Here is an 18546-nt window from a genome sequence, read left to right as displayed (position 1 = left end):
TATGGAAAGGTTCTCTCATTTTCTGGGCCCAGGTGTTTGTCGGATTTGGTCTGGAGCCGTGTGGCACTCAGGCTCGGCATCCGATGTGCACAGGGTAGGGTCTGGGGAGGGCGGCCCGGTCCGCTCAGAGAGGCCGCAGCATCCGGACCTAGCAGCTTGGCATCCTCTGTTCGCGCTTAGCAACAGCTACCGCTTAGCTACAGCGCCCGGCGGGCAGCCAAGCACGGCGCCGCCGCGGAGGTTACCCGCGAGCGTTGACCGGTAGTAACCCCTGCGCGGGCGGCGGCGGCGGCAGGTGGCCTTTGCGCATGCGCAGCGGAGCGCCCCTGCCCACCCGCACCTACGCGCGCGTGCGCTTGAGAGGCCGGCCAGTGCCCTTCTCTTCCAACCATTCAGAATATAGGGTTCCCGACGTGCACGAAAACCACCAGGCAGCCTCCGCCGGACCCTCAACCGTATCTACGACTGAAAGCAGGTGTGTCCCCGCCACTTGGCAGGGACAGTGCAAACGTCACCCAGGGCCCCAGGCCTGCAGAGTCAGCATCCGCCCCGGTGGAAAAGACAAGGGTTTTTACTCCATTTTAAAAGCCGGGAAAGAGCCCTGTTGGTGGGCCGGCCAGGGCCTCGCTTTCCCCAGAGCCGCCCTGGGCAGAAGTGTGGAATAGGGAGAAGGGGTTGTGGGGGTTGGGATTGGCCCCAATGAATTTGCTCCTTGGAGACAAGCCAGTCTGGTCACCCTTGGAAGGAAAGTCAAGGTGAAGGACAGGTGGCCCGAGAACCCCATCCTGGAGGGCACAGGATCCACGGAGTCCTTAGTCAGGGTGGTGAACACAGCCGCCCCCGGCCCAGCCCATGAAGGAACTCTGGGGGTCTCTTCCCCAGGAGGTGGGGAGGCTTTCTGTGGCACCTTTGCTGCCACCGGGTCTGGGGTTGTGTTTGTCATGGGCAAAGAAAGGTGAGAAAAACAGCTCATCTTTGTGGACCTGCAAAATGACAGAGGGAGGAGGGTTCTCAGTGGAGCTCGGAGCTGGTGGTTAGTAAGATTCGAGGTCTATGCCTGAATCTGACATCTGCCTCCTTCTAAGCCTCCTTTCCTCCCCCACCCCCACCCCCACCCTTAGGTCCACACTGACAATGATGCCCTGTGGCTTCCCCGTGAGCACTTAACAGAGACAATATGCTAAAGCAAACAGCATTTGTTTAGAAAAGCATTTGTTTAAAAAATAAACACTTCTCCCCCAAAAGTGGGAGGGAAGAAACAGCAACTGAGAAATCCCATTAAACTCCTGCTAAAAGGTTCGCTTTCAAGATAGGCAGAGGAGATATCAAGGCGAGGGACTTTTTGTCTGAGCACATCAGCTTGTCTAATGACAGTAAAAGAAACAGACAGAATGACTCAGGTTCTCTTTTTCAGTTTATCGCCACCCTTATCAGTTCACCACTGACAGCATTCGGGCAGGGGCTCCTTCTCACTGCCCTGCCCCCAGGAGTGCCACTGTGCTACCTTCTCCCAGAGCAGGGCTCCAGCTTCATTCATCTCCTCTACCAGCCACATGCTTTTCATTGCCTCCTTTCCAGATAGCCCTGGAGCTTAAGGCACCTGATTTGTACATAGGCTTTTTTCCTCCCAGTGTGTGAGCTCATTTCAAGACCAAGATAAATGCACATTTTTTTCAGAGTTTCGAAAAGCAGAACTTGGATCAACAAATGAACATTACTCGAGTTGAGATTTCAGCTCCACAGACGGAATTCTAAGAATGAGAGTTGCGCAAACATGGACCTGGTCAAGCTGGGAAGTGCCAGGCCTTGGTTGCTGTCAGGATGGAGCAAGAAAGATTGCTCCATGGGTGAGAGGTCAGAGGAGGGAGCTCCCAGGCTCCTTTGGGCTCCAAGATTCAGGCTCTAAATATAGGACTCCATTGGACATAATTGCAGTCTTGAGGTCAAGCACAAAGAAGACTAACATCAGACACAGCTGACGAAAAGTAAAACTAAGGGCTGTGGGTCAGGTCAAGTCCCGGCAGGCACACCCGCTTCCATCCTAGACTCTGAAAACTCTTCCTGATGCCTTTTTGCAAATTATGGGCAAAACCACCCAGTATTAGAGATACTTTATTCAAAGGTAAGTTTTCTGTAGAGGTTTTGGAACTCCATCAGCGAAGGTTTTATAGAAGATGTACCTCCATCCTAAAAGCTCCTCGTTTTGTTCAGGTCAGTCTTACCAAATGTTTTTCATCTGACCCACGTGGTTGCCTTTGTTCCTTAAATAAGCAAATCTGTTCGTTCTAGAACTGAACTTAAAACAAGCAGGTGTGTGGTTACTAAACATTTTATTCTCCCAGTTTATACATAAAAGAAATGGTTTCATGTTCAGCAGAATGTCACCTTCGGTTATATCTTGGCCTTGATGGATTCAGTTCTGGTTTATACAAGAAGACGTTAGTTCCAGCATATGAAGTTTTAATGAGCATACTTGGGGGTGTTAAAGGAAGGCAGGAGGGTACCTACCCAGCAGGTGAAGATGAGCGTCACAAGAATGCACTCAAAAAGTGACACAGTGACACCAACCCCCCACTGAGCAGAGCACAGTCCTGCAAGGTGACACTGAAGAGACCAGATGGCTCCAGACCAGGCACACTCTTTAGAAAAATGGCAGTGTGTTAGTGGGTCTTGCCAACTGGAAGGTGACTGGGGTGGCCTGACATGGGCATGAAGGAAAAGAGAAGACCTCAAAGCCAGCGTCAGCAGGGTCACCTGTGCTATGTCTGTGGGGGCTGTTGAGCCTGCCACAGGAATCATGCACCCCTGATTCCAGGTCCCTGTTAGTGATGGTTTGACTTCCATGCAGCATGCCCCAAGAGAGCTACAGAAAGGGTGCCTAGACCCTTTGGATGTTCAAGTTCTGCCTGTAAGCTAGCAAACTCTTACATGGTCACACTACATCCATCTGTCAGGAGAGTTGGCCCATCCTCTATAGTTTTTCAAAGCCTCTTTCAGAGCCTATAAGGCAGAGATTCAGAACTATTCCAGAAGACCTCATCATCAAAAGGGCCTGAGCCAGTGGCCTGACCCAGGGAGCCACAGAGAACCTGGAAACTGGCCCTGGAGGGGGCAGAGGAGTGCTCCAGCTGTCTCCATTCACCAAGGTGACCTGGGGTGATTGGGTTCCCCATGTCAACACCCCAGCATCAAGCAGGGAGCCCTCGTAAGCTAGGTCTAGGTTTGCTAAACTGCACCATAAGACCAGCCACAGCCTCAAAAACAAAGGCAGAGTATCAGAAGCCTTTTCTTTGCTCCCCAAAGAAAGCTTCCCTTTGCATGACAGTTCCATAGAAGATGAAAGTAATTTATGTATGGCCGATTCATTCTTCTATACAGTAGAAACTAATACAGCATAGTAAAGCAACTATATTCCAATAAAAATTAATTTAAAAAAAGTAATTCATTCATGCTAGAGGAGCATAAACTTGCCTTCACACCTGAGGAGCCCACCTCCTAGAGCCCCCTCGCTGCTCTGGGATTTCTACAGTCCTCCTTTCACTGGCCTTCCTCCCCATCCATGTCCCCGCCAGTTGGATCAAATCACCCAGTGCTGGGATGGAATCCAGTCTCCCCCTTAATGGAATTGCTGAAAGGGATTTTAATGGCACCTTCTACTCATTTTAGCCAGCCTGTCATTGCAGGCCTTGTGAAATAGCCGTGGAAATTAAGAGAAAGCAAACCTGAATTTGAGAAGGGCATTCAAATGCATTTTTATGGCTCAGAAGCAAACCAGTACAGATAATCTGATGTGGGGCTGCCCAGAATGTTTAACTCTATCCTGACGTTTGGCAAGGATGAGGCTAGAGGGTCTGGTTTCAGAGTAGGAGGTGCTGTCCCATTCCATCAGAGTGTTGGCATGTTGAGACCCCAACCAGGCTGAGGAAGAGGAAAGAAGACTCTCTAAAGCCCCAGCTAGGATTACTTTTGTTCTCAACCCACAGGTAATCTGGGGAGGTGTATTTCATTTCTAAGAATCAAGTCACCTGTTTGTGCAAAGCATGTCAGGCACACCAGCCTCACCTCCCTCAGGAGAGGACAGGACAGCCAAGCCTCTCCACGAGATTAAAAAACCTCTTTATGGGTCCCTGTGAAAGGCGGAGGTGACTGACATCCAGGCAGGCCTGTTAAAGGGAAAATAAATCAGAAGTAACAGTCAAGGCAACCCTTAGTGGTTTTGTAAAAAGGGTGAAGCACATTCATGCCATGTGGTCCTGTTGTCAGGTGCCCATGTTGGGGCCAGGGGCTTACTGGGTGTCTCGTCGGGTCCTAGTCTCAAAGCTCCCGTGCTTTTGTGTCCCACCTCCCCTGCTCCTGTGACCTGGGATATGTCTCCGAATCTCCTATACTCAGTGTATTAAAAGGACAGAATTGGCTTCTGAGTCACCTGAACCAAAGTGCTGCTTGAATTTTATAAATGGAAACAGCTTCCTTCTCTCTGGAAGGCAGACGACTCAAGAGTACCCACTACTCCATGTCATGGACAAGCTCTGAAAGCCAGAGAGTGCTGTCTGTGTGTAGAATTGCCTCTGCTCCACCTCAGCCTTTCATGATGTGGATTCTCTTCCTAACAGGGGTGCTGAGCTGCTGTCTAGCACAGGGAGCTCAGCTCAGTGCTCTGGGACAACCTGGAGGGCTGGGATGAGTGGGGGTGGGGAGGAGGTACAAGACAGAGGGGATTATATGTATACATATAGCTGATTCACTTCCTGGTACTGCAGAAAGTAACACAACATTGTAAAGCAATTATACTCCAATTAAAAAATTAAAAAAAAATTATGTGTATATATATATATATATATATATATGGAGTCCTAAATGTTACCAACAACAATGCAGTGCCTAGCTTCCACAAAGCAAAAGCTACTTTCAAATTTAAGTCACACTGGGGTGAGTGAGGACAATTAAACTAGATGTTCCCTTACTTCCCTCAACACAATAGTTCACGTGACTAGTTAACGTTATGATACCAAAGTCCAAATTGTTCCAAGTCATCTGTCCCATCAACTCTGGCTCCATGAGTGAATTCCTTGAGGTAAAGTCATTACCGTATGAGAAGTCAGTGAGATCCTCCCCAGGGGGGCACTCTTTTCTCCTGGGAATGGTTCCTTTCACAATTATGCTCTCTACTAGGAATCTATTACACGATCCACATTTTCCTCTAAAGACATCATTAATCATATAGTGCAAGTGTAACTACAATTGAAAATACAAGATGTTTTCTTAAAGGCCACAGTCAGTGCGGGGCAACCATCAAGCTCAAGAATTGTAAAGAACCAGTGCTGACATCGCCTTCTTAAACATGGCGTCACTCACATCCTTTCCACTAAGGGTTATGAAGCTTCTTTTTCCCATCTTCTTTAAAATAACTGTGTAGGAGCTTGTGATATTATTCTAACGCCGGTGACCGACTTTGCTACAGCATTTTGTTGAGTTAGTGTATAGCACCATGCTCTGGGATGGGGGTCGGGGGAGGCTTTCCTGGAGTTTACTTGAGTGGACTAGTGTCTGTGTGAGGGGAAGAAGCATGGACAGGAATCCAAGGCCGAGTGGAGGTGCTGGCTCTGACTTTGAGCGATCACCCCAGCCTTCAGGCTCCTGTGTCCATCACTCACTATACAACCAGGCAGTCCTGAAACACGTCACCCTCTCAACCCACCACTCTCATTTTCCTTTCAGAAACGCCTCTCCCCTCCTCGGTGCACTGCGTTCAGCCCCGCTGTGATCCTTATAGTGAGCTTGGCACACAACGTTGAATTTTAAAAAACAAACAATACAGACAGAAAAACAGAACATGGTAAGAGAAGAAAGCACAAAAGCTCCTGCCCCAACAGTCAGTTGCACTCAGCATGATGCCTGGCATCACACATCACACAGAGGTGATGCCAAATATAAAGCTGCCATCAAGAGAAAAGGGAGATACTGGCCAGCTGGATGAGCAGCAGCAGAGAGGGCCTCATGGGCACTAAGCCTGAAGAAGAGCACCGCTGCCCTGTGGCCACAGGGACCCTGGCACTCCGAAGCCCTGCACCAGGCGTGGCCTGGGCACCAAGCTGGGCCACAGAGTCTGAAACCACTGTCCAGCCTCTGGCCATCCCCGAAGCTGAGGCTCAGGGCAAGTCCTGCACATGCTGCTTCCTCTATATTTGGTGAGAAGGTGGACAAGTACCCCCCAGCCTCTGGGCGTGTGGGAGTGATAAACCACCAGGGCAACAAAAACAAAGGAAATGATGGAGTGCAGGGAAGGAGGGCAGGGCTGGGGGAAGTGAACACAGGTGCTTCAGAGGCCAAGGAGGAAGCCAGATGGAGAAGTCAGGCCTCGCTGCTTGAGAAACCAGCAACCCGGACACATCAGCCAGTCTTCCACTCTGGCCCTAACCATCTCTGACTCACAGGCAGGTCCCTGGGGCCCACACCCTACTCCTCCACCCAGGCCCTCATCCTGAGCCTACACAGAGGTTACTTCAGGGCAAGTGTCTACCCGGAAGCCACCTGGACAAGGCTTCCTAGTAGGCCACTGGCCATGGACCTTGGTGGCCTCTCCCTTGCTGATTAAGAGGCCATTTCCGTTGACAATCAGCATGACCAGTTCTCACAAGTAGAGACTATAGTGTGGGCAAGCCACACATCTGGCCAGGAAGTGATATTCTTCACCTGCCAGAGCCCCAAGTGAACACCTGCCAGGTTGGATTTCAAACCAACATTCTGCCTCTGTTTTCAAATGTTGGCATTTCTTCATTGCAAGTTGTCTCCATTTGAAATTTGAAAAATACCCATCTAAGCACTTCTAACATCATGATCACATTTCTAAGGCCACACATAACACGTGGACAGAAATCTGTTCGTGTCTCCCACAGGTTTGCCACCATTTATCTATAGAGACACATCAGGTCAAAACCTCACAATGTCCTCCTAGTCACTTAGTGCATTTTTTCAATAAAATCTTTGTTCAAGTGAAGAAGGAAAAAGCTGGAAATTTATGTTGAAATTTCAAGAGGCTCAAACAAATAGGCTCCTGAGCCTCTCACAGAATTTCTTTGTTAATGAAACAGGCTGGCACACCCTGAAAATATAAGTCTCAGATCACTCAGATACTATCAGCTGTTGATAGTATCTGTTTGGGATCTGTTCCTGGTTGTGGTAGCAGACACACAGTCATCCCACAGTCAAGCTGGCTCCAAAGTCCCAGGGATCTGTCAATCAAGGCTCTAAAACCATGGTTCCAAGGAACTCTGGGGTGCCACACCAACCATCTCAACAGATTCGTGTCAAAGTGGTAGGAAACAAAACGAAGGCAAGAGAGGGCAGAAAGATGAAAAGTTAAAAAAAAAAAAAGTGAGTCTTGGTGGATCTTCTTAAAGGAAGAAGGATAGAGCCTAGATTAAGTTAAAAGGTTTAAACAATATAAACATTTAGAAGGTACCTGAATCACCTTGTTCCAAATTCCTCATGATTTTCCAGTTGTTTTAAATGGTTCATTAGAAACTAAAGACCATCGTTTCTGGGTGACATCTAAGATGTCCTCTCCCAGTCACCTCCCTCCCCTGCCTCCAAAGATGGACGTGGGTTGGGTACACAGAGCTGGGGTGAATGAGGAGTGAATTCCATGGGAAGAAGTCAGTCAGGCTTGAAAAAGAAATACCAACCCAGGGAGGCATCAACTCTACACTCTGAAAATCCAGAGCTAGCAAAGGAGTATCTCCATTGTGAAGAAAACTCAAAATATCATCAGTTGTCGATTCCCAACAACAAGCAAAAGGGCAGTGGCAAACTCCTGTGTGTGCGCGTTTCCCAAGATCTCTGAAGTCTCACCCGCTCCATCAGCTCTTCTGTGTTTATGGCTAGCCCACCAACAGCCCCCTGAGTCAGTCCTTTCAAGATCTATAAACATATACAACTGGTTTCCAGAGAGGTTACCCTAGGTCAGTGGTTACTTTTCAACACTTCAAGCATGGGAGGAAACACCTGGTTTCCATTTTTCTCTGAAACTAAAAAAGTCCCATCTAGAAAGACTAACGTTAACAACATCCAATAAAGAGAACCCTCCGTGTTCAGACTGGAAGCCAGCACACAGGAAAGTTGGTCAAACTTTGTGATCATGTCAGAGATTAAGAACTACTGTGTGATTCACAGACACAGAAAGCAATCTTGTGGTTACCAGAGGGAGAAGGGGAGGGATAAATTAGGAGTTTGGGGTTAACAGATAAGACACCACCATGTATGAAATGGATAAACAACAAGGACCTATTGTATAGCACAGAGAATGCTATTCAATATCTTACGATAACCTTTAATGGAGAAGAAGCTATAAAAATATGCATATATATATATATATATAAAACTGAATCACTTTTCTTTACACCTGAAACCAGCACAACATTGTAAATTAACTACACTTCAATTAAAAAGAGAAAAATAAAAACACTCAAGATGTCTCTTGAGTCATCTAGTCTAATCTGTTCATATCATAGATAAGAAAAAAATCAGGCATAAAGCAATCAGACAGATTGGCCACAGCAGAGCCGGAGTGGAAAGAGACAGTCCCCCACCTTCCAGACCCAGATTTTTCCAAACCACCTGATGATTCCTTCAAGGTTCCGCCCACCGCCGAAGGCTCCTCCCACCGCCGAAGGCTCCTCCCACCGCCGAAGGCTCCTCCCACCGCCGAAGGCTCCTCCCACCGCCGAAGGCTCCCAGCAGTTCCGCTCCCTACCTTTCTTCCTCCACCAGGGGCCTTCTGGGACAGAGTAGGAGAGGTCCTTGAACTCAATGTTCACTGCCGCTCTCCGAGGCAGGGAGGAGAGGCGCTGGGCTTCTGTGAGATTGTTGTCCTCCTTCTTCAGATGTCCGTTCAGCAGCTCCTTCTCCACGGTGTCCCTGTCCCTGTTGCTGAAAACTACCTCGTCCACTGAGACGCACACTGACTTGGGCTCTGTCATCCCTGAAGAGCCGTTCTAAAGAGACAGGAAAGAAGCGTCGAGAGCGAGTGTAAGCTACATCACGACAAGGACCACAAAGACAGAACCGTCCATCAGAGTCATCTATCAACACTCCTCACCCTCCACCGCGCCTTCAGCAGCACAGGACGGATGCTCCTCTAGAGGAGTTCCCTCTCTCCAGCCTTCACTTCTTCTACCACTATAAATATGCTAAAGATAAACTATGAAACTGATCTACTGTCTTATTTAGGAATCATAACATCTAATCACAAAACCAAAATAAATACACCACTTGCTCAAAGAACGAAACATCAGCCACCCTAAAAAATTATCTACTTACAGTCCACTTGTTAAAAAACCCAACAAAAATGCATGAGACTGCTAAGAAATGCACAGATGAAAACACTTTATGATGATCTCCTTCAGTACCTCCCTGGTGTAACCTCATACACATTTTTCAAGAGCAATGGTATCACTTGGACCCCTGGGAGTTGTTCTTTGTGTTTTCCTTATAAATTTTCCAACCACCCTACAACTCTCCTCTCTCACTGTATCTTCATAATAGCTCTGAAGTGTTAGAAAGCTTGATTTTTTTCTCTGTGATACAGACAAGGAAACTGAAGCACAGACTATTTTAAGGAACTCTACGATCAAGTGAGGGGCAGAAGGGATCCCAGAATATGAGTCATCCATAAAAATAGGTGCCTCTTCCACTGCATCACCAGGATACCTAATATGTAGCTCCATTGGCCTTTCAGGCTTCCACTGGGAGTCCACTGAACAGATGACCCAAGAACCAAAAGTATTTATGCAGAGAAAGGAATATCCTTTCTAATGGCTTGGCAATGCTGAGCAAATCAATATGCTTCAGGCACCTCCAAAACACAGAAGAACCCTGGGGTGGACAAATAATGTGCTGTGCTTTTTCTAGCTGTCTCTTGAATCAAGAGAGAACATTCCCCCATGCCAAAAGCGTAGGCCTCCAGTGACACACCTCCATACTGTTGAAGGCAGTCCTCCTGATCTAGTCTGATCTGGATGACCATCTTTGATAATTCAGGCCCTTCTGATGGCTGTAAGCCTGGGTAGCCCCTGACATACTGCTGTTTGTTCTAAACAGGAATAATATCACACTGTTATTTTTCCATAGGTTTGTGGGGTATTTCTTTAAAGTTGATGGCTTTTTGATCGTTATTGTTTCTAATAAAAAATCTAAAACAAAACCAGAGGGTGGACCATCAATAAACATTCTTACAAACCCCAGCAACTCTAGTGACCCAAACAAGCCCTCTCCCCATTAGAATGACCTCTTGTGTGTACAGTGACTGCATCCTTAATGAGCTGACATTATTTCCATCATGGGATTTAAGGCCCCCCACAATATCAGAGGATGTGGAGGTTTCAGATCTTTAAAGCAGGAGTAAGGGGATGGGGAGATGTGACCACAGCGGTTTCTGGTTCTTACGATACTTGAAAATGTTGGTTTGCAGTTTAAGAAAAAGACACATACACACACACACCTCCCAGGCATCTCCCACCTCTGGAAAGCTTAACTGCATCAGAACTTAGTTCATTGACTGTAACATTCTGTGGATAAAAATTAAACTGCAGAGTAAAACTCTTGACAAAATTAATCTTGCTTTGCTGCTGGCACCGAGCACGTGAAGTGCTTCAAACGCAAACATGAGTGGGTTCGTGCATCCCCCACACAGTCGGGTTTGTGTCAGCCTGACAATGGGCCTGCTCAGAGCGTGGGCTGTGGAGGAGCCCCTCCTGCGCCCAGGAGGGCGCTGCAGGGCTTCCGCATCCGCGCTGGCCCAGCGCCTTCAGTGATGCGCCCCCTTGAAGGAACAACAGAGACCCTGCCCCAGTTCTGCACGAGCTTGACTTTGACCCACCAGCGCGATGCTTACCTTCAACTCCAGCACACAGAGCAGCCCCAAATGCCATCCCTGTGCCACCTGTCTTGCCCTTCCGGGAACAGGAGCTTCTTTCCCGAGGTTATAACCCAGTTTGACTCCACAGGAGTCCTGGAAGCACCAGTCCTGGCTTTGGCCCGGTGTAGGGTAGTGGAGGAGAAGGAAATGGCAACCCCTTCGGGGCGGGGGTAGGGGGGTGGGGTGGTGGAAGGGCTTGAGGGGAGCGGCGGGGCTCAGCGGTAAAGAATCCTCCTGCAGTGCAGGAGAGGAAGGAAAAGGGGTTCTATCTCTGAGTCAGGCAGATCCCCTGGAGGAGGGCTTCGCAACCCACTCCAGTATTCTTGCCTGGAGAATCCCATGGACAGAGGAGCCTAGCGGGCTACAGTCATTGTCGCAAAAGGTCCCACGCGACTAAGCACGCACGCATGTGGTAGTGGAGAGACCAATGGTCAGGGCAGTTAGCTCCAGGTCTGGTCCCCAAAGTCTGTCCTCACCCCCCACCTTGAAAGGTGAGATGTCTGCATCGCGTCCTGAGGCTCTGAAGTCTGGGTGGCCAATCGCTTTGTGTTCAGTTAGGGACGGGGAGTTTCCAGCAGCCCCTCCCCAGAGCGTGGCCTCCTTCCCCCTCCTGCCAACGTGGACCATCCTGAGGAAGCCCAGGGACACGTCGGGTCTCGCAGTGCTGATGAAGCCCACACGACACGGAGATGAGCAGCCATTACTCCACCCTCCTCCTAACTGGAGCACATGCCAACCTGGAGTATGAGGAGGGTCTGACTTCCCCCTCTACACTTATCTACTCCCTCCCCCTCCCCCCCTCACTCTTAGCCCAGATAAAGCCCTGGGGATCAGCAGCCAGCCAGCCAGACACGCTCAGGGCCAAGACTGGGCCCCAAAGAATTTCAATACGAAGGGGCCAGGACTAGAAGGAAGACGCTACTGGGACCCGCAGGGGTCACCCAGTGCAGCGCGGGCCTGGGGGTGTGGGACACACGGTGCTTCTGAGGAAATTGTGAGCTGGGCTTAGCAAGGGGAGGTGGGGGAGAGGTGCTGCTTCAGGACGGTCCCTGCGAGGGAACAGCAGGTGCGAAGGCTGGGCAGCAGGAGAGGGCGGAGCATCTGGAGACCGGAAATTCAGGGGCTGGAGCGCTGATGTGGGGTGGGGGGAAGCGCTTCTGGAACAAGATGGGACTAGAGAGGCTCACCGGGTCCACACGGTGGAGGGCTTGCCAAGCTTGCTAAGGGATTTGCACTCTATCTGGAAGTCTCTGCGGGGCCGCAGAGGGATGTCAAGGAGGAAGTAGCCAGCAGCCGAGTAGCTCAGCAGGGTGCCGGAGCCCTGGCGGCAGCGAGGTGGTGGGAGTGAGTGACCTCCACTAGCTGGGGACAGTGGGGAGGGAGACAGATGGACGGGCCGGTGGGACAAAGCTGGGTGAGTAAACTGATTTGGAACTGAAAGAGAGAAGCCAGAGGCCCGTACTTTCTATATAAAGTTTTGAATTATTATGCCTCCTGCGTGGTAGGTAAACGATTATGAACAATAGCGACTATTCATTCAGTAATGCACGACAATGTGCCCAATTACACTCCAGGCTGCATAGATTAGTCCCCTTCTGTCTCCATAGCTCGACAGGGGGTATACCCTTTTCCACTCCACTTCACAGAGCCTGAGGCCCCACGGCTAAGGAGAGGCTGAGCTGGGGGCCAGCTCCTGCAAGGTGCTCCCACAAGCAGCATCCCTAACCACGCCGGAATATTGCTTGGCTTTCTATAGGCAAATTGCAGTAGTCCCTAAGCCATCCTAGCCCCTGTCCATCACAGGCAAAGCCACAAGAGACTGGGGAAACTGTACAAGCCCACCTTCCAAAGCAACCAAAGGAATGCATACCATCACCCGTCATCTTTCCAACGGGTGTCCAATTAATAAAATCCTGCAATCCTGTCTGATGGGAGGTAGTGGCTGTCACTCCAAAATAGACCAGCTCTCTTCAAACACATCCTCTGAGGATGTAGGTTACAGTTAGCTTGTCCTTAGCCTTCGGAGCTCATTAAAAATGAAACAAATATATCTTCCCTCCCTATTCGTTCCCTTTCATTGTATGCTTCCCTATCGTACCAAAGCATTGTCTTTGCCCTCTCCCTCCACACAATTTGTGCTGCATAATAAAAGGTAAATAATAGCGAGTACATTCACAGGTGTTGAATGCCAAGGAGACCCATTTGGACTGTTTCTGCTTGCTGTTGGTAAGAATTTTTTCTTGACCGCTGATTTCCTTGCACATCGAGATACCTATTTAGCTGGGGAGGGTCTCTAACAGTCAGCAACCCCCACCCCCACCCCGGACCATAGTGACACTGGTTCACTCCCTTTACTCAGGGAAGCCTAGTTGGAGATAGAAACTTTTCAGCATCTTTTCACAGCATCATGGGAAAGAAAGGAAAGAGGAAGTCACAGGCTCCAGGTACTGGCATGCACTCTCGGCACTTCTCTCCCTGCTGCCAGCTACAGTGTCCACCTAGACGAGTGGACCCTGCATTTGGAGGGCAGACCCCCCCCCCACACACACACACTGGAACCTTGAGCACACACAAAGAAGGAAAACTAGGTCCAGCACCCTCAAGAGCACTGCCTAAGGGAAAAGAACCCAAGTGTCAAGCCCTTAATTAAGCAAAGGCCAGGTGTCACTGATACGGTCACTCAGAGTGCCAACCTCATCGTCTCCAAAACCTGGCTTCCAACAGCTGCAAATGCCAATCCCATTGGGAGCCCTGCCCACCCCACCCAGCCCAGCTCAGGGACTAGCGAACACGGGTGGGTGATTTTCCCACCTCCAAGGCACCTTCTCTAGACTCACACCTGGCAGTCAGCCCTGGGCTGGACCCTAGAGGAAAGTTTAGGGCCCTGGGAATGTCTCTAGGGTTCTGTTTATGACTTGGGTTGAAATTTTAAATTTAAAAAAGGACAGGGTTTTCAGGGAGAATGATTTTCACATTAAAAAACATTCTCTGAAAAAAGTGAGCTCAGCCTCATGTGAAAGAAACACCTAAGTTCTGGTGCTGCCTCAAACCGTAAGGTAACATTCAGGAAATCTTGACAAAAACATCTCTACCTTAAAACATTCTGATTCACTATTGTCCCACAGGAATAAGCCACTTTTGCAGCTTTGAAAGGGCTTCAGGAGTTAGTTAGCAGGCACCTCCAAGACCTGAAACTTTCTTTACCCACAACTAACAACAATAATCTCCTTCATTTTCCATTCCCAGCATCATTCTGGAATCCCAAAGAAATGAACAAGTGCAAAATGAAAAATAGTCAAGTGTTACCCAAACATTCAACCAGATAAAAGCAAACGTCATGAGGGGGGTGCCTTTTTCATTTGGGTATCCCTCTCATATATAAGAAGCTAGGTCATAAAGGCGGAGTCCTTCCAGAGATGGGACCCGGCTTGTGGATCCCCCTGCCCCTGGCTCTTTCCTGCTCTGCGAACCTCCTCAATGTGTCCGCGGCCTCATTCTCTCGGTTTACACAAAATCATTATATAATGAGCTGGCGAGGGTGGGTATGTTCTACAGTAACCTGTTTGGAATCATAGGATGCAGTTGTCAGAGCAGAGCATGCGCAGAAACCCGGCTACGTTTTTTTTTTTTTTTTCTTTCGCTCAACGCAAGAGGTAACTGTCGGTCAAATCCTGCGGAGCCCTGCTGACTTCAAATACAGGATGCTAAAAATGAAATAAAGGCAAAGGGTGGGGAAGAAACCCGTGCGTGCTGTGCACGGTGGGGTTACAGCTCATGGGAAGTGACTAGCAGGATAGTAAACACACAGACAAAGGACAGAAGAGGGATGCATGGCGGGGGGGGGGGGGGTTGGTAGGGGGAGGGCGAGATGGCTTGGAATACGGAATACTTTATTCTATCTGTACTTTAGATGACCTGAAATCAGTCCAGAAGTACCTCACTGCACTGCCGGTGTGCTGGGAATAGAAACCAAAGGCCCTGGGATGGGTGAGACAACAGTTAGTTTGTTTTTCTTTTTTCTAGTGTGAGTTTATGTTTTAAAGGGGTAAGAGGAGACTCCTGACCATCTATAGAAACAGCATTTACTGTAAGTGTCTAGCAAAGAATTCGCCTGCACTCGGTGGTCCCTCTACGGAGCTGGCACCCTTGGGAAGAGTGAGATGAGCGCCTTTGTCCCCACCCCAGTCTCTCCCCAGGGTAGAGAAATGTGACCCAGGGTAGCCCCTCACCTGCCTCCCCCTAACTCCGCCCGCCGCCCCATCCGGAGCAGGTCTGGGAGAGGCTGTCCCCGGGGGCGAAGGGGCAGCCCAGGCTCTCGACCATCTCTCTCTTTTGTTCCCCTAGACAGTGCCAGCGCTCCGGAGAGCAGCGCAAGAAGCGCCGGATCCTCAGGCTCCCGCCACGCGCGCGGGCAGACGGATGGGACCCCCTTTCCCTCTGGCCCAGGCTGCCGCCCCGCCCCAGTATGCTATGGGTCCCCAGGCCGGACACCCTGAGGCGGACGAGGTCAAGGCCATCTGTCCAGTTATGGGACCTCCTCCTTCCCTTCCTCCATCCCCTGGCCATCCGCCTTCCCCGCGTCCTCGGCTGCAAGCAGCATCCTGAGGCGTCAGGTGGCCAGGGCCCGGGGAGAGGTGAGTCGGGCGTCCCCCCCGGGGCTCACGGGCAGGTGTCAGGGTGCGGGTCTTTGTGCGTTTCTTATTCTCCCGGAGAACAGAACCCAGCCCCGGGGGCAAAGGATGCGCTCACTCACCATGGCGGTGCCGACCGAGAAAGTGGCCATCAGACAGGCCATGCCCCGGGGGCGGCGGCGGCGGCGGCGGCAGGGACAAGGCTGCGGGCGGCGGGGACGGGCGGCGGGCACGAGGCTGCGCTCGCACCGGCTCGGCTGCTACGCGCCGCGCGGGCTCGGGCTCCAGCTCTACAGCTCTGGGGCCCCGGCCCCGCCCACGACTCGCCCACTCCGGCCCCGCCCTCTACCAGCGATTGGCCGGCGCGCGGGGGCGGGGCGGAGCCGACAGGTGCGCGTGCTCTTGTTTTGCTTCTGCGGGGGCGCGGGTGGCCCAGTTCTTCGCGTCTCGGCTCCGCTGGCTGCCTGAGCGGCTGGCCCGGCAGGTGCCGAGGATCCTCCCCGGACCCCGAGTCTTCCAGTTCCAAAACTCGCGGGGGCTGGGCCAGAGACCCTGGGCCCCCAACTGTCAGCGGGGGGTCCCCGTCAGGACTACCACCTCACAGACTGTAGTGCTGTGCCGGGAGGAAGAGCGGCACAGTTCGTCTTGGGAGGGAGAGTGGAAGGGTAAAGGAACTTCTCTCTCTCTCTCTTTTTTTCCCCGTTGTTGGGCACCTCTCTGCCAGGTAGGAGCATGAGAACTAAAGAAGAGGAGATGGCCGCTCCAATACCCGCCCCCCATTACAGCTCTGTATCTGGGGCACCGGCCCCTGCATACTGAGGCAGCACATTCACTCATTCACCCAACATTGCTGGGTGCCAGATGCAGAGTTAAGGCCTGGGTAACAAAAGGGTGCTAGGTGAAGATGCCCAGGCCTCTGTCCTTCCCCAGCGCCCCAACTCCCACCTTAACAAAAAACCAAAAACTTTTTTTTTTTTTAATTTTAGATGTAGTGTTCCCAGTACCTGGCCCACAGCTGTGTTCATGTAAATGCATAAGGAGAGAAACCTCAGACACCCTCTCATGTGGCCCCAGACGGGAGTATCAGATGGCCTGGCTTCTGCTAAGACCCTTATTATATGTAAGTGGAACCATTTCCTGGTAACTATGGTGATAAGACATTTCTTACTCCCAATCTCAGAAGCTAATACTTTTATTCAGTGGTTTGCATGTCGGGACCACAGGTAGGAATGCATCCCTCCTCACCTCCAGCACACCTGGGTCACCCCTCCCCACTTTTCCTTGGGTTGGTGAAGCCCCTGCTTTTCTCATGGGGAGAGGGAGCGTGGCTTTTCACACCAGGCAGGGGGGGCTTCACACCTGAGGTCTCATGACCATAGGCAAAATCGCCCCTCGAATCAAAGGATGGAGGGAAAGGCAGTGTAATGTATGAGTTCAAGGGCGAGAGGGCCCTGCTTTTGTCTGCATCGTTCGCTTGAATGGTTCTCGCACCACCTTTATTCTGTTGTTAAGAAATCTGAGTGTTGTATCTCTAGGTGCCACTCGTTCTCTACTTGCCCGGCCCACCAGGCTGTGTGGTGCCTTGAACATGCTGAGCAAGGAGGCCAATGAACTCCCAATGTTCTGGAAAGAGGTTTCAGATTCACAAGCCTGTCTATGAGAACTGAGACCCAAAGGTAGGGATGGAGGTGCCCCATCTCTGAGACCTGGGATTTGTGGGCATCCCTGAAGCCCACCACTTGCCCCAGGGCCAAATGGAACACAAAACAGGGGCGAAAGACACAGCAGAACGCGACCATGGAGGAACTCTCCATGAGAATCCACTGGACCGTGCTGTGCAGCCAGGACAAGTGACAGTGTGGTCCTGCTGCCCTGGCGTGTATTCTCTGCCCGAGACTCACTCTCCTCACTGCTGGATATGTGCTTGGAACATCCTTCTGGAACTGCCCCTGCCCCCAGCTCTACACCTGCTGATTCGGCCAGTGATTGGTCAGGTACTGGAAGTGTAAGGCTCTGCTCGCCGAGCTCCTGGGAATAGCCAGGGGGCCATGTGGAGCCTGAGGATGAAGCCAGAGAGGGAAGACAGTGGTAAAGTGGGTCCTTGCTGGCTTTTCCGTTACAGGCCATGGAGAGCTCCACTTACACATCTGTACATGGGGATAACAATCATCTCAGCCACGTGGGAAATAATGTGTGCTCCACTGCTCATGGACACATAGCCAGCGATTCTAATCCTTACTAATGTTATCCTTCTTGTGCCAAATTTGGGAATAAGCAAATGGTGAATAAAGTCAGTCAGATCTGTGACGTGGCTATTGGGACTTCTTTGGCTGTAAGTGACAGAATGCCCTCTCCAACTGGCTCAGGGTATTTCACTGTCTTAGGTAACAGGAAGACTCAGGGTGCACTGGTTTCAGGCTTCAGCCCTTGATCCCAAGCTCTGTCCATGGCTTTGCTTTCTGTCTGCTGGCTTTCCACTATGGGAGGCTGTCACCACATTGCCCTCCCAGTAACAAGCCTGCATCCCATCACTGTGACCAAAACCAAATCAGGTCCACTCTTCCATCATTAAGCATAGCCAAGCTGCTGACACTGTAATGTGAGGCAGGAAAGTGTAGCCTTAAATGCAGGGCACCAAGCCAGGAATGGGGAGACAAGCCTCAGATCCACTTCCACCGGCTCTTTGATTTTGGGATTTTTTAAAGGGAAAGAACAAAGAAGCTTGGGTTAATTATCATCTGTGATATCATGATATCAGACAGCTCTGAGTCATGGTATCAGGAGGTAGGAGGTCTCTGGTGGTCCATGGCTCAGGGCGTGGACCTGAGAATATCTTGCCCTGGAGAAGCAACCTGGGTACATATATTAATGATGAATCTATGTGCTGTGCTTAGTCACTCAGTCTTTGCAACCCCATGGACTCTAGCCCATCAGGCTCCTCTGTCCATGTGATTTTCCAGGCAAGAACACTGGAGTGGATTGCCATGCCCTCCTCATAAT

The 18546-nt window shown here is 50.6% G+C and overlaps 1 protein-coding gene and 1 long non-coding RNA gene across 3 annotated transcripts in view; one reads left to right on the top strand and one right to left on the bottom strand.

Moving 5' to 3' along the window:
• ABCG1 (ATP binding cassette subfamily G member 1) overlaps window positions 1-15812 on the bottom strand; it is a 65614-nt gene extending 49802 nt beyond the window's left edge. The window contains exons 1-2 of one of the 2 annotated variants that reach the window (XM_061422303.1): window positions 15669-15812; window positions 8753-8993 (exon numbers count right to left, since the gene is read on the bottom strand). In XM_061422303.1, the coding sequence (XP_061278287.1) occupies window positions 8753-8993; window positions 15669-15710 (283 nt within the window). In that variant the 5' untranslated portion in view covers window positions 15711-15812. The remainder of the gene's footprint in view (window positions 1-8752; window positions 8994-15668) is intronic. The other variant, XM_061422311.1, reaches the window with a different exon arrangement.
• Window positions 15813-15973: 161 nt separating this feature from the next.
• LOC133250718 (uncharacterized) lies at window positions 15974-17851 on the top strand. Its single transcript, XR_009737407.1, has 3 exons — window positions 15974-16211; window positions 16533-16666; window positions 17082-17851. It is a non-coding gene; the product is annotated as an uncharacterized LOC133250718 (long non-coding RNA).
• The last annotated feature ends 695 nt before the right edge of the window (window positions 17852-18546 follow it).

This window comes from Bos javanicus, chromosome 1, assembly GCF_032452875.1.
Source record: "Bos javanicus breed banteng chromosome 1, ARS-OSU_banteng_1.0, whole genome shotgun sequence".
Lineage (NCBI taxonomy): Eukaryota > Metazoa > Chordata > Mammalia > Artiodactyla > Bovidae > Bos > Bos javanicus.
Note: the sequence above shows the minus strand (reverse complement) of the source record. Positions and strands in the feature narration are given on the sequence as shown.